Genomic DNA, 15798 nt, shown 5'->3' with positions numbered 1-15798 from the left:
GTACGTGGTATGATCATGGGAAAACACGTTCAAGGCAAGATCAAGGCATCAATCGGCGTGTAGACCTCTCATGCAGACACTATTTTTTGTTTCTTCTTCAAGATTTCTACAGAGAATGACTCACGAAGAGGAGTCAAAACGTCAGGGGTTTTTCTCACACAGATAACACCAGACGTAACAGAATCAAATTTATATAAATTTTTCAGTTTAATAGAAAGATGTTCAAAAGTAGAAAGTTTTGTACTTATTTTGTGTGTATAACAGCCTGCTGTTTTATTGAACCAATTTTTTGACTCTCCAAACAAAATGGCGGACCATGTTCTGCTGGTTGTAAGTCAAGTGGCAAATTTATATGTGTTTTTTTTTAATCACGTCTCACTGATTACAAAACACTGTGAGTATTTTGTGCTGTTGTCAGGAGTAATTCATAAAACAAAATTTGTGAGATATTTGAAGTGCCCCCTGAAAATGAGTAATTCTAAACTGTGAATGTTTAAAAGATTTGAAGACAATGTGCCCCTTTAAGGATTGGGCTTGAATGTCATTTCCTATTCTCATACTGCGACACATTTTCAAGAGGTTAAATTTCTATCGCACTGCCACAGCAAATCAACATACTTTTACAAGATGTTTCCTTAAAACTAGCCATCGGTAAGTTTTGTCATGAAAATAATATCACACTTGACAACAATAAGAAGAAAGATGAGATGCATTTTTAATGGTGTGACTCATTGAATATTTACGGCTGGCGACAGGGTTCCTAATAATTGTCGCCTAAGATCCTACAACCTAGTATACCTAGGCTTCTTCACCAGCCTTCCCGAAAGGTCAACCCCCTAAGGTGTTTATTTCAAGGGATAATAATACAAATACAAAGATCATTGCGTGGGTGTCTATGGATGCGGCACCCACGCGCCAAAACTTGGGGAAGAGGAAAAGTTCTTGCAATTCTTAGAAGAGATTTTAGTTGGAGGGACTAATGATGATTAAATTGGTGCTGATGGGTTTGTATCCTTGCTGGAATATCAAGTGTCAACTCATCTTAAAGACTGACTTAGATTTGAGAGGCTCTGTGTAAATATGAGTAGTTTCCCGGAGGATTATTTGATCCTTCCGATGCGTGATCACCAGGGAGACTGGGAGAACAGTGGGTTGTCGGGGTGGGCTGGGAAGATGGTGGTGGTTGTGAGGTGGGATGGGGTGGTGGTGGGATGGGGGTGGTCGTGCGGTGACATGACCGTGGTCCGGGTGGTGGTGTGGCGGTTGGCCCGTTGGTGGTGATGGGCTGGTGGTGCATGATGGAGTTGGTTGGGTAGTGTTGTGGATGACATGCCACAAAGCTTGAAACTCTCCCGAGAGGTAGTGGGTGATGGGCTGATGGATGGGCTACATAAAGGTATAGAGGTGTGGGTGGGCTGAGGTGGAGGTGGGGGTTGGATGTGCTTCGGGTGTTGGTGGGATGGCATATGCTAGGGATGTGTCTTGGGATCTGGATGGTGGTGGTGGGCTTGCCAAAAAGCACGTTAAGATGATGCATCACGTATAAACTGACCTGATAGTAATGCCATCTGCGTTTTATGGTTATTTGCAATTAGAAGAATAATAGGCACTATATACATCAACGTCTTTGGCGATCCACCTCTTCATCAGCATTTGTTTATGTTGTATTACGTTGCGTTATATTGGTTATGACATTGTACTGACTGAGCGCGCAAAATAAACTAATTGATTGCCTCAACTAAAACGGGGGTGGTGCCATTGTTCAATCCAGAAAGTAAGAAGGGGTTGCCGTGGCAAGCGTTGCAATTAGATGGTCGGCTCACATTCAAATCCAACTATAACAAGACATACCCTGACATTTTCATAATATTCGCTCAACTTCAAATCTACCATGTGTATAGTTCGTTTGAGAAATATTCGAAAAATCTAACGACCATCCTTTTAAAACGATGTAATTTCGTTTCAAATAATTGTCTTCCAGCCCGGAAAATTATTTATAGCATTTGAATCGACAATATGTTTGATTTTTTTTTTTTTTTTTTTTACTAAATAATTTTGTTTATGAAAAGTCCACTGACGTAATGAGCACCTTGTACAGGTAGATGTTTAAAAACAAATCGCCCTCTTAAAAAATGTATACGTTACAATGACGTCAGAGCCAACACGCTTGGATTATTGTGTTTAATCGCAGAAAAGTTTGCCATACGACAACAAGTACATTGTCTTTAAAGTCATGGAAATGTGGAATTACTCGAAAAGCTGTTGCAAGATCATTTACTCCTTAACATGGCATTGTTCGTAGAAAATGGAGGTTGTATTCGAAAAGGGGAAATCCCCAAATATCCCCAAATATCCCCAAACCCACGCTTTGATGAGTGGGGTTAAGCTGTGGATCATGACAACTGACAAGTCTTTTCAACCTGACCATTTACAGACGTCAACTTTTATCACTTTGTTGTCTTTATCAGGCTATATTTAAAACAAAAGTGTCCTATTAATTTTACCTCATAATCTTTTTTACAAACTATTATTTCTGACACGGTTTACTATTAAGTCGCATTAATGGAAAGGTGTTTTGCTTATTCACAGTAAAAATATAAAAAACGCGCAATAGAATATAGCTCAAAACAGTCCCCGTGCACCCTTCAAGTTTATGTGCCTCTGCTTGCATGCCCCCAATGAAAATGTTTGGTTATAAAGGGGGACTAACAAAATAAGAACAATAAAACCGAGACAAAATAAAGTACTAAATATGAATTATAATTAGCATAGCTGGAGAAAGAAAAAGAATATAAAGTGCATGAAGTTATGGATAAATTAACTATTTTTTAAATATTTTTATGAAAAATTATTATCCAAGTAAGCAAGTAAGCAATTAATAAGTATGGTAAATAAACAACTAAATAAACAAACCAACACGATAGTTACAACTCTTCAAGCTGTAACTATACCGACAAATATTCTTCTTTGAGATGATAAAATATAATAAAAAGTATAGAGGGGTAAAATTGTTCAAAACAAGACGAGTCCGTCAACATCAATATTTATAATATCTTGATCATTAAACCCCCAAAAACAGAAACATTTGGACGTCGTTTTTGACTATAAATGGTTTTGAATCCATCTCAATATCGTCCATTGTTCACACAATAAAGGTATAATATACCTTGGGGAAAAGTAGTGTCTTCACCTACACGAAAATAGAAAACCCAGAAACATTTGGACGTTGTTGACTATATTGTTTTTAACCCATCTCGATTATGTCCACTCTATCTCACAATAAAGAAAATGTATACATGTAATATACCTCGGACAAGTCTTCAACAAAAAACAAAAACCCAGAATTATTTGGACGTTGTTGACTAAATTGTTTTGAATCTATCTCAATATTGTCCACTGTTTATAAGGATAGAGGAGAAAGTAAGGAAAAAAACATCGTTCTCATCAGATGAACAAACGTAATCCCATCGGATGCCACGTTGAGCCCAATTGACATTTGAAAAGAATCTCATCACCTCTGGTATTTTTGACTGGGATGAGTGGGCTGAATGAGATAAAGGTACTTTAAAGATACCGGACACCTTTGGTATAATTGTCAAAGACCACTTCTCACCTATGGTGTATCCCAACATAATATGCATAAAATAACAAACCTGTGAAAATTGGGCTCGATTGGTCATCGAAGTTGCAAGAGATTAATGAAAGGAAAGAACAAAAAACACCCTTGTTGCATTACTTTGTGTGCTTTCAGATGCATACAAAGGCTCCAGCAGCTGAAGTCGAGTATTATTTGAGTGAGAAATTACCTCTTTCTCAAACTGTGATATCAGAGGGAGCCGTTTCTCACAATGTTTTATTCTATCAACAACTCTCCATTGCTCATTACCAAATAAGTTTATATGCTAATAACAATTTTGAGTAATTTCCGAACAGATCCTTTAATACCTAGGTGGACAAAGAGCCATCGTATTTGACAAGCAACCCTTTCATCAAATCACAAATTATTTGGCGACAATTTCATCTGATCTGAATGGATAGAAAGGGCCTTTATAGATGAGGAAACCGAACACTTGTCGGTCTTTAGATAATTAAAGTAAGAAAACCCGCTTTTTTGTAAAATAATTGTTATAAATGACTATAAATAACTTATATTTACAAACATTGAATTTGGACCCGTATCATCTAGTTGAAGTAAACAACATTTAAATAACTTATAGAAGAGAGATTTTTAACAACTGCACACTCTGCTTTACAACGCAGACGGAACAAAACCCCACAAAAGGTAAAAACAAAGTATTTGATGTTGACAAATATTTAAACAAATATGTCTATTGTGCACAACATGGTTGGAAACCTAAAACAACTTCAAAACTTACAAACAAACAAACACACCCACCCACAACAAACCGTGCAATGAATATTGACATTTTTTTGAAAAAAATAAGAAAAAAATCCCCATAAAAGGGTATACAAACAAGGAGGTATGTTGATGTTGAACAATATTATTTGAACAAATAGGCATAGCCTATATTAATGCAAATAAGTTGAACACCTAAAACAACTTCCAAACAAACACATACACCCACAACAAAATTCATTTTTGTCAACTTTCGAACGTCAAGTTCTAACATTCTTTTTGACACCGATGCATCGCGATGGTATTACCGATGGTGTTACCGTGTCGTCTTAAGATCGTTTAACATCTTCACGGTACGTTCGAGAGAAACATTATTTTTGTAAGACCACCACCCACTCCCCACAACTTTCGACTGTTTTGGGAACATTCAGCAAAAGTTCTGACATCATTTGCCTCACATCAGCGATCGCAGGTGCTCCAATAACGGGCAAAATCTTTACAATTAATAATAACGAAGTAAGGCAACTACATGTAATTAAAAATCAAACCCTGAAAATTCAAGAAGGATCTAAAAAGCATGCTTTACAAAAATACAAAAAAAAGTTGGGGTAGGGTTATTTTTTCCCGATGTGAAATTCAAATGCACATCCACGGGTAGGCCTTAAAGATATTAGTCCCAAACTTGTAATAATAATCACAAGTATTCACAAATAACACCGTACGCAAACCACAGCCCATCTATCGACAGTCCGGTGATTATTGCATGGAGTCAATTTAACTTTTGATATTTGTGGCTTTCATCGATGAGCCTATATGCCTAGCGGTCAGTCAGCGATCCCGGAGGGGCCCAAAGCCACTCTTTACCCACTAGTCACTCTAGGTAACTCAGGGTAACTCTCGTACATTCTAATGACACGAGAACCTTTAGCATATATCATTTAAAATGTCATCTGTGTTTGTTTCTTTTTCAAGAGAATAGGATTCAATTGAGTGGGTGTTTGTTTTCTGCGTGGATACTGGTGGTTATGAAAGAAATCTTTGAATATTGTAGAATTTGTAAGTGTTATATTTCTATATCTATCTTACTAATTTTACTAAATTTCGACCAAAATCATGTGTTTTTCTGAAAAAACATTAAAACTCCTTCGATAAAGTTGTTAAGGCAAGTAAAACTGTCAAAATAAAATGTCAAAGGAACGGTATTAACAAATTTATGTAATTTCTTAATTTGTAATTCAAAGTCAGTGTATTAAAATTAGTAGGCACCATCTGGATACGTTATTTTGCAAAATACATCTTAGAGAAGTATGTACAATGCAAATTTATATTTTTTCCGTTTGAGAGAGCATATTATTTTTAATCCTTTTTTTGTTTAGGGGAAACTCAAAACAAAAGATGTAGCCAAGTTTTCCTTTCAACAAATTTCTTTTTTACATAAAAAGTGTCATATAAAATAACTTGAGAAAAGACATGTGTAATCAATTGAAAGTGGTTTATTGTAACAAACATAAAAATAAAACAGAATTTCAAACTACCCCCTCTGTTGACAAATTTAAACAGTTACACATGGTGGGTTCAAATACACATTCAACTCTCCATATTTAGGCTGAATTTCAAGCTGTACAAATAAATGTGTTGGCCGAGATTCAAACACACATTAAACTCTACATGAGGTTGACAATTCAAGCTGTATAAATAAATTGACCAAGGTTCGAACCCATATATTCAACATACTATCACGAGCCTGCCGAGATTAAAACCCACATTAAACTTTACATGAGGTTGACAATTCAAGCTATATAAATAAGTTAGCCAAGGTTCGAAACCATATTCAACATGCTATCACGAGCCTGCCGAGATGCAAACCCACATTAAACTCTACATGAGGTTGACAATTCAAGCTGCACAAATAAATTGGCCAAGGTTCAAAACCATATTCAACATACTACCACGAGCCTGACAAAGACAAAATGTGCCTCAAGATTTTCATTTTCTCTGCTTTCTGTTGACTAAGACGTTCAACTTCTGTCACTATGGTCATTACTCCACAGATATTACAATACAAGAAGGTCGACAATGATTCCTCTAACTATGGTCTTTCAACTGTTCTGATCTGGGGTGCAAGACCTAATAACCTTGCAGGGATCAAAAGTCACAAATCAAAAGTGCTACTTTTAGTCTTTCAACTATTCTGATCTGTGCTACTTTGGTCCTTTAAGTTTTCACCGTTTTGATATGAGGTGCAAGACCCCAAACCTTGCGGGGATCAGATCAAAAGTCCTAGCCATAAGTGCTATACTTTAGTCCTTTAGTTTGAACTGTTCTGATCTGGGGTGCAAGACTCAAAGAGATGTGAAGAGAACTTTATCTTGAAGTTAGTCCTACATTCAGTTGGATGTCTTGTGATACTCACTATTGGATGATGGGCATTGAATACTGCAATGAGATGTCTTCTTGTAGAAGGAAGAAATGAATGAGTCTATTGTTGACAATATCTAGGAAGAAAAACATTGAAGTTATGATTAGAAGTATTTATTTTTAAAAGTACAATACAAACATCAGATTTGAAAGATGAATAGAAAAAAACCCATAATAGTACACACAATAACTCAAATGGTAAATTCATTTTATTTTTTTTTTAACAAAGAAGGCCCATTTCAAGCTACCCATGATAAGAAAAGTGTACTCAAACATTTGGACTCAAAACTTACCCACACAAACTGTGTCAGTCCTTAATAAATACAATGATTATACATGGGTGTCCAAAGGCAACTTTAAAAAAGGGGTCAACTTAAAGATAGTGTCATAGATTGGAAAACACTCCAGTCCACAAATTGGGGACCACAAAAATAACTTAGTAAAAATGCTATACAGCTGTTGAAAAGAGAAAACATTTTTGAAAGTTCCTTTTAGGATCTTTTGGTTGTGGCAGGTAATAGAGCAATGCTGATGGTAAAATGTATCTTTGAAAATTTATGAATTTCGATAGCTGTTATGTTTGAGCAAAATGATATATTATTGCTCGGAATTATCCATACCGTTTCCAAATATACACTAGTTTTTATCATCATGTCATATAAACTATAAACAGACCTTTCAAATTGAATACAAATCTAAAAGAAAAGTGAATATTTCTTACTGCATATAATCTTTGGAGGGTTAAGCTGCTGCCCAGCAAGAAATTGTAAGAATCTTCGAATGTCCACCTTAGCTCCGACCATTTGGTCTGGTCCCCGCCCCTGGTTCTGGGTCTCGGACCCTTCATTAACTGTAAAATAAATGTGCACTGGATATAGTATGTAGCAGAAGGAGACAGGTCTTTTGGTGGACGATTGGATTAGTGTAGCACAATAAATTAATAATAATAAAATACACTTGTATAGCGCAAAATGTCGGAGCCTCGACGCATAAAACAATGGCATGAAATAAATACAGATTCAAGCAAGTCTTCAGTTCAAGCAAATCTTTACAAGTCCCTTGCAAAACTGAAGAGGGTCAGTTTTGCGAATCTGTAGAGGTAAGTTGTTCCATAACGAAAGTACAATGAAGCAAGTGGAAGGCTCTTTCACAGTAGAATTGGGAGGGACAAAACTAGTCTGGAAAACAGTGAAGCTAATCATGGAGCAATAAACTTGCTCCATGAGTTAATATAAGCTTGTATTTTGAAGGGCCCTCCATTTCACCGTTTCACACACAGCCCATCCCATAACAATGCCCACCCAGAACACCAGTGTCCAGAGTGGCTGTCTGGGACTTGATAAAATTTATGTGTTTATTGTCCTTCCTCTATGATTTGAATGACCTCTGGCCACCCTCTTTGACCATGTCACACTGTTCTTCCTCCATGCCTTGACAATGTATAAACTTCCAATTTTCCCTTTCGGTCATTCTTTCCTAGTCTGCTCTCCTCAACCATAGAAAAACAATGACTCATAGAAAAATCAATTATTTTATCAACTGATGTTAGGGTTGAGGCTACCTCCATGGTTAAGGACATTAAAGGCAATGGACACTATTGGTAATTACTCAAAACAATTATTAGCATAAAACCTTTCTTGGTGACGAGTAATGGGGAGAGGTTGATGGTATAAAACATTGTGAGAAAGTAATTTTTCATGAATTTGATTTCGAGACCTCAGATTTAGAACTTGAGGTCTCGAAATCAACCATCTAAACGCACACAACGTCTTGTGACAGGGGTGTTTTTTCTTTCATTATTATCTCACAACTGAGCTCAAATTTTCACAGGTTTGCTATTGTATGCTTATATTGAGATACACCAACTGTGAAGGCTAGTCTTTAACAATTACCAATAGTGTCCACTGCCTTTAACAAGTATGCAGTTGACCACTTGGTTTGAAATGGATGTGACAGGGGGAGGAGGTCAGGATGGGTGAGGGCTGACTAGGAAGGCAAACCAATAGGTAAGTAAGAAATTATAACATTTACACACGGCCGAACAGATAGATGGATAGACAAATGGCAAAACATAAAATAGGCTGACTCTGCTTATCAGTAAGGTCAACATCTGAACAAAGTTGCTTTTTCGTATGTTGCTCAGGGAACAAGACATTGGAAACTTGAAAATAAAACTTACTCCATTCTGGGATTTCTAGTTCTTTGAAATGTGTAGATATTGTCACCTGATCACTCTCCACTCGGAGTCTCATCTCACCATTCTGATTGGCTGAAAGTTCCTGTGGGTTATGAATATTAATTAGCATGCTAATTTAAATCAGAGGAGTTCAACCATTGGTTTGTTCATAAAGTTTCAACAATTGGACAGTTAAAATGTATGTAATTGTGGTCATTTGACTGTAGATTACATATAAAATTATGAAATACTCAGAAAGAAAAATTATACAAACAATTTATATGTGGTCATTTGACTGTAGATTACATATAAAATTATGAAATGTTCAGAAAGAAAAATTATACATACAATTTATATCTCGACTTCAACTAATTTCTTTTCATAACTAAGTAATCTCCCAAATTCTTAAATCTAGTCTGTGCCAGTAAAAAAAATAGCAAATCAAGTTCTAAAAGCACAAATTTACCCAGCAAAGTAGATATACCCACATGGTGTTACCGCAGACTTATTATATATAAAACCATTTTATGTCAGTAGATGCTTGTCTAAAAACTTTGACTGATTAACAAATAAAGTATTTAGGATTAAGGAGTTATAATTACCAGATAACTTCCAAGATTCTTCATTCTTTCCACAACATTCCGAAGAGATTTTAGAGGTGGCATACAAATACTGACCTAATGAGAAAAAAGAACAACTGTAAGAAGAAATTAATAGAGATAGTGGGATGTCATGGCCGAATGGTTAAGAGCACCAGATTCAAGCTCTGGTGTTTGATCAGCAGAGTCTGGGTTCGAATCCCGGTCGGACACTTGCTACGTTAAATTGGGGAGGTGCTTTCTGCTCTACCAGCCAGGCTTCGGACTGATGATACCCAAGCCTACATCTGTAAAGGGTTTCAGCCCTAGGAGATGGTGGCAACTGCCTCTGGAAAAACAAAATTGTAGCCCACACCTTGAAGTGGCCTTCAGGCCTTGTGTGTCTGGCGACTTGCATAAAAAAAAGGGGAAAAAAAGAAGAAGACCATTCAGTGATGAATTGATAGGGAGTACTTTTTCTATTTTGAATGAGAGATCGCCTCACATAACAAGGCCAGTACAAATAGCCATTCCAAGGTGAGGGCTAAACCTAACTGATTTGGGGACATCAACCCAAATTAACCGTCACCAGGAGCACATTGCCACCAACTCCTAGGTCTGAAACAGGGTTACCCCCTTCACAGTCCTAAGGATGTAGGCACGAGTATCATCAAACAAGTTGTTTCGATAACGTAACCCTCCTGGAGACAGCGTAAGGGTTACGTTATCGCAACCTCAAACAAGAGCCTAATGGTAAAGCAGAATACACTACCTTCACAACTTGTTATGAATTAATTATAGTTAAGTTCCCTGCTCAATGGAACAAGTGTCATGACTGGGTATTGAACCAACACTCTGCTGCTGACAACAACAGAGCTTGGGTCCAGTAACCTAGACCGCTCGGCCAAGACACGCCCCCCACCCCCCCCCCCCTTACCAATGAAAATGAGAAGATAATTGTCGTTATAACTTCCTACTTTTATTACTTACATCAAAGTCAGGTACTTTTGGTTCAGTGTACTCACTCCAGAGACTCTTTGGGATAACATTCACAGGGACATCATGAACGACGTTACGACTATGGCCAGTCCTAGAAGGCTGGAAAAAACATATTGTTGATTAAAACAAAAAGCAAAATTATTTAGTTGCGGTTCACTTTCCCATTTATAAACAATTTGTTATGTGACCAGGGGTGGATTTCACAAAGAGTTAGGACTAGTCCTAGTTTAGTCCTAATTTAGGACTAGTCCTAGGAGATACTAAAAACGTATGGCTAGTCCTAAGTTAGGACGATTAACTCGTCCTAACTCAAGATAAGACTCTAGTCTTAACTCTTTGTGAAATCCACCCCAGGCACCTTTAGTGCGCTGCTCCTTTAAGTGCAGCTGTTGCCTATAGCAACAGCCATGACACTGGTCTTGGTGGTACAACACTTAACTGCCAACATAGCCCTTATCATTCTTCCACTCACCCCTCTCAGTGAGAGGTGGACATCACAAAGCTTATTGGAAGATACTGGAGATTGCTCATTGTTATACAATCATAGAGTTATGATACAATGTACAAAGATGGAGTTCATTCACAAGGAGTTTGAGTATTGATCGTTGTCCTACCCTGATTGACTGATTCACAAGGAGTTTGAGTATTGATCGTTGTCCTACCCTGATTGACTGATTCACAAGGAGTTTGAGTATTGATCGTTGTCCTACCCTGATTGATTGTTGTTATCACCAACTATAGAGTGAGTACTAAATTCTTTATTTGTTATTCTTAATTCAAAATGTGTTCTTACATTTAAAGGAATTATTGATTCATCAGTGGTGGATTTTGGGTGTTTTATATCGGCTATTTAAGTATCATCTTTGTATACTTTCTTTGTGATTAGTGTTGTTTTGAGTTTGGTTGGTAGCACTAATTATACCAGTGTTGTGTCCAATCTTTTCCTTCTTGGAATCTGTGGATGTCTTTATTGTTTTATAGTGGATATGGAACAATCAATTAATGGTTACATCATGGAGCTATATGGCTACATTGAGTCTTTCTTTTTGATTTGAGTTGGAGTATATTTTTATAGTGAGGAATAATATTTGTGTTTGAATTAATTTGCCTTGCCATGGAGGAAAGAAGAGAGTTTTTGTTTATTTCTACTCAAGGAGTGGATTTACTTTTATTATAATCTACTTTACATTTCATTGAAGTGGAAGTTGATGTTATTTGTTGCTTAGGTTCATTTAGTGTGTATCTGTTTTCCTATGCTTTGCTATGTCCTATTAACCGAGTTGTTCTAAAACCCCCTCGACCCATGACCCCCTCGACTTTTGCCCAATGTTTTTTTCTGTACACCGAAATTGCCACAGTTCACAATCTCAGCCAATCACGTACACAATTTTGTATGCTGACATCGACTACCATGCCTCGTAGTACATCACAACACAGCGTACGAGACAGACCATACACACATTGTATACACGTGATTGGCTAAGATTGGGACCTGAGGCAATTTTGATGTACAAACAAAAAATTCGCGGCATTTCCATGCGTATCTCTTGGCCAACCCGAGCCTGAATAAGATTATTATCCCAACTGGGAACCTGCGTTTACCGCCCGAGTACGATTACGGCCAAATCATTACCGGCTGATAGCTCCCATCCTGTGTACTAGTTGCTCTATGCGGAGCTTGAGGTTGTAGACCCGACCGACCAAAATGGCCAACACGTGTTTTGGGGCATACGTATGCATAGCTCTATGGGTTGTTGTCAGTCTCCAACACCTCCGGACAGGGCCTCCCCCATCGATATCGGTGTGCACGTATGTGAGGGGGGAATTTAGCCTGGCTGATGCAGATAAATAAACGCAGTCACACTTGAAATCAAGTCTAGTCGTGGAAGGAAGTTGCGTCACCTGTTGTTTGGATGGATCACACACTGTGAATCCTAAATTGGGGACTTAATTCTTACTCGGCCGTAAATTGATATTTTATGAATTTGGAATTGGGACACGCTTTGAATACGGGGCGGAAGTTGAGGGGTCATGGGTCCTAGAACAACACCTATTAACCAGTGTGGGCCAGAGTAGAGTTTGCCTCAGGCAGCATTGTGACATAGGGCAAGGACTGTACTGTATGTGCATGTGGTGAGATTCACAAGACCCCCACTGAGATTCTTTTACTACCAGTTTTCTTATTTTAATGATCATCTCTCACTGTGCACTTGGCTATCTGTGGGAACTGGAAACTTAGTTGTTATTGTTTATGCCTTTAGCCTGGTTAATTTATAGTCAGTAGAGTTGGCAAGTGTTTCTTTACTTTTCAGTGTACATTGCATGCTCTTAATTTTGTTTGACAGTCAGGTTTTAGTCATTGTTAAATTTAAAGTGATACTCTGATAATACTCTGAGGATTGAATAGCATTTGGTTTTTCTTATGCAGGAAGCCAGAAAAACTTGTTTTTTTATTGTAGTGCTTTTACTTTTGGGAGATTATTTATTGCTGTTATTTGTTGTGTTTCTTAATATAGCCGCCCTCTGTATCAGCCTTTTTTGTTTTGGTTATCAGTAATATGTTTGATTAAATCTCTTGTAAAAAGAACTCTCTGTGTCACAGTATACCATGGAGGTATACATGTATGTTGATATTTCTGTGTATAAATGTAAACATGACAGAAAAGACAAGGAGTGAACAAAACCAGCAAAAAAAGGTTCAGTCACTTCCAGACTTGAAATCAAGTCTATGTTAATGAATGGGTGTGAGTGTGGGGGAGTGTCTAGCCAAAATCAACAACTTTTATAAGGGATTTATACTATATGGTTGGTTCCTATGTACAAATCCTATGAAAACAAGATAATGCTAAATGATGTGGAACATTGACGAATGCAACAGATGGGACTCGATTGACAAAATATAAAACATAGGCAAAATTCAGTCCATTGGGTACTTTGGCTAGTACATTAAGTCAACTGAAATATTAACACTTACCAGCTCAATGTCGAATGTAAGACAGGGACTGAATTTCTTGGTGAGTTTTAATTTGACAGCTTTGGCATTCTGTGCAGTCTTCATAGCTCTGACAATGTCCTCTGGAGTGACCTCAAGATAGATCTCGTTGGATTCCTCTGAAAGACCTTCCATCCTATACTCATCGAAGAAATTACTCTAAGAAATGACAAGAAAGAACCCCATCATTTGATCTTTGAACAGGCGAGGCCAATTTCAGTTTGCACTGGGCACTTTAATCGGAAAATCTTAAAGGCCAAGACCAGGTGCAACAGATGGACATGGTCTTTGTGTTATTCCATTCAAACAAGTTTAACATGGTGGGCTGCAGCCAAATATTTATGGGCACAAATGATTCAACTCGCTGTATATGAAACCATATTAGCCTATTATTTATTTTTGTTTACTTTTTTTTGTTTTTTTGTTGGGGGGGGGGGTTATGGCTTTATTTTAAAAGTAGGGTCATTGTTTGGTTATTGAATCACTTCAAAGATTGGCATTGATTGCTAATCAAACGGAATAGGGGCATATCAGAGACAAAATAGCCATCTTTATAACAAGAACACGTAAGCTTTTGAACAGATGGCATGTTTCTTTCAGGGTCACTTTTACCTACTCCTAGAACTATAGAGGTTTGTTCATGAGACGATAGCAGAACGAACCTCAAAGTTCTAGGAGTAACTACCAAGGTACATCCTTTCTTTAACAATGGTCCGAGACTGACTGCCAAACACCGTGGGCTAGAAAATACTCCTATAGAGCTGTAGGTTCGTTCCTCTATCTTCAAGACAATAGCGGAACGAACCTGAAGTTCTAGGACTGGATGAGGCTAAAACTACTTCTAGGGGAGCCTTATAGTTACTAGAAGTGGCTAAAAACCAGATCAATAAACACTTACCGCTGCTAGCTCACACCATATTCCTCCTTTGGCAACCTTGTCATTTAGAATAAAGTACATATGATCTGCTGTCAATCGTAGTACACACAACTGGGTCATCTTCGAGATTGTGCTTACAACTCCTGGAATTTACAAGGAGAAAATATAAATTTCTTGGGATATCGCCAACAATTAAAAAAATTAAAAAAATGTCAGGTTTATGGGGATCCAGCGCTATCCCTTTGTCTAGATAAAATCTAGTCCCAGAAATCACTCCAATCCATACGGAGTGGATTGGACCGATTTGTATAGAGCTAGATCCAGTAACCGGGGCGCTGTATTCCTTTTTTCAAGTATTGACATGATCTGGACATTATCTGTCATATGACAGATAATGGAAAAGTTTCCGTATGACGCCACCACTTTTTCATTCGCTATGAAATAATATAGTATCTATTTTACCTTAATGAGATCCCTTTTTGTAAAAATGCGTGAAAAAGTGATGGCGTCATACGGAAAGTTATCCCAGATAATTTTAAAATTCGAAAAAAGGAATACAGCGCCCTGGTTACTGGGTCTAAGGGTACCAATAGTAATAGATAAACTCATGACACAGTGACTGTTGGTGCTAATTAAGTTAGTAGTTGCGATTTTCGTAATTTGTAACCAACTATCCTCGACAAAGGACAGAGGGTTAGGATCATTTTGCAAATATGTGACTGCTACTGCTATCATCACCTCATTTGTTTATTCATATTTAACTGATGAACAACAATACACAACTTACTCATCGACCATGGAGGAAAAATTAGAACTATTTAGTATTTAATTAGTATATTATTAAATATTAATGACCGTAGACTAGAGTAGAACTATTCAAATTTTAATTTACTGAGTATCTGAAAGGTGTCTTCTTCATATAAATAAGTCATAGTTCTACTTCTCTAGGAGGAGGACCTTATTAAGTTATTGTCAGAGGGTCACAGTTTTCAGAAGTTTATTTATTGTGAAATTAAATCGTTATTTTAGTTACAATACAATTACATTTTTGAAAAAGTTGAAAATGTGTTATTAATTATTAAATTATTAAAAAACGGTGGAACAAATAGAGAAAAAATGTTTTTTTTTAATTAAAACTTACTTGTGAATTGTTCTATACAGCCAACATCGACAACTTTAGCCCTGAACCGCATGTTTATTACACACTTAGGCAACAAATCTAGCATAAATAGCGCTAGCTTAGCTAGCAGCCAGTGTTTTAGTGTAGCACTGCAGTGTACATATAGCAGACGACCCGCTTTTTTTTTAAGACGAAAAAGACTCTTTAGGTTATTATCGAATAGATAATGCCATACCTATTCAGAAAGGGCGCCCTCTCACCGCTTCGTTTTCTCATCCTTT

At 37.2% G+C, this 15798-nt stretch overlaps 2 protein-coding genes across 4 annotated transcripts; both read right to left on the bottom strand.

The window, feature by feature from the left end:
• Positions 1–1054: 1054 nt before the first annotated feature.
• Positions 1055–1537, bottom strand: LOC117287963 (uncharacterized 16 kDa protein in middle repetitive insertion sequence WIS1-like). Its single transcript, XM_033768625.1, has one exon. The coding sequence runs from the start codon at positions 1535–1537 to the stop codon at positions 1055–1057; it is 483 nt and encodes a 160-aa protein (XP_033624516.1).
• Positions 1538–5835: 4298 nt separating this feature from the next.
• Positions 5836–15773, bottom strand: LOC117288520 (checkpoint protein HUS1-like). 3 transcript variants are annotated; one of them, XM_033769411.1, is made up of 8 exons: positions 15753–15773; positions 14419–14540; positions 13503–13679; positions 10520–10627; positions 9554–9628; positions 8955–9054; positions 7497–7625; positions 5836–6852 (listed from the first exon to the last, which is right to left on the bottom strand). In XM_033769411.1, exons 2-8 carry the CDS (start codon positions 14515–14517, stop codon positions 6770–6772), a joined length of 771 nt encoding a protein of 256 aa, XP_033625302.1. In that variant the 5' UTR covers positions 14518–14540; positions 15753–15773; the 3' UTR covers positions 5836–6769. The 3 variants fall into 3 exon arrangements, with proteins under 3 accessions (XP_033625302.1, XP_033625300.1, XP_033625301.1); XM_033769409.1 differs by lacking the exon at positions 15753–15773 and adding an exon at positions 15539–15741; XM_033769410.1 differs by lacking the exon at positions 15753–15773 and adding an exon at positions 15290–15366.
• Between the last annotated feature and the right edge of the window lie 25 nt (positions 15774–15798).

Source organism: Asterias rubens, chromosome 3 (assembly GCF_902459465.1).
Source record: "Asterias rubens chromosome 3, eAstRub1.3, whole genome shotgun sequence".
In the NCBI taxonomy this organism is placed as follows: Eukaryota; Metazoa; Echinodermata; class Asteroidea; order Forcipulatida; family Asteriidae; genus Asterias; species Asterias rubens.
This window is presented reverse-complemented; position numbering and strand designations above follow the sequence as displayed.

Coding starts and splice junctions, on each gene's coding strand:
- LOC117288520 (XM_033769409.1), bottom strand. CDS start 15,623: ATGCTAGATTTGTTGCCTAAGTGTGTAATAAACATGCGGTTCAGGGCT. Junction 14,541..15,538: donor CTGTATAGAACAATTCACAA/GTAAGTTTTAAT, acceptor TGTAAATTCCAG/GAGTTGTAAGCACAATCTCG. Junction 9,055..9,553: donor AGAATCTTGGAAGTTATCTG/GTAATTATAACT, acceptor CATAACCCACAG/GAACTTTCAGCCAATCAGAA.
- LOC117287963 (XM_033768625.1), bottom strand. CDS start 1,537: ATGCATCATCTTAACGTGCTTTTTGGCAAGCCCACCACCACCATCCAG.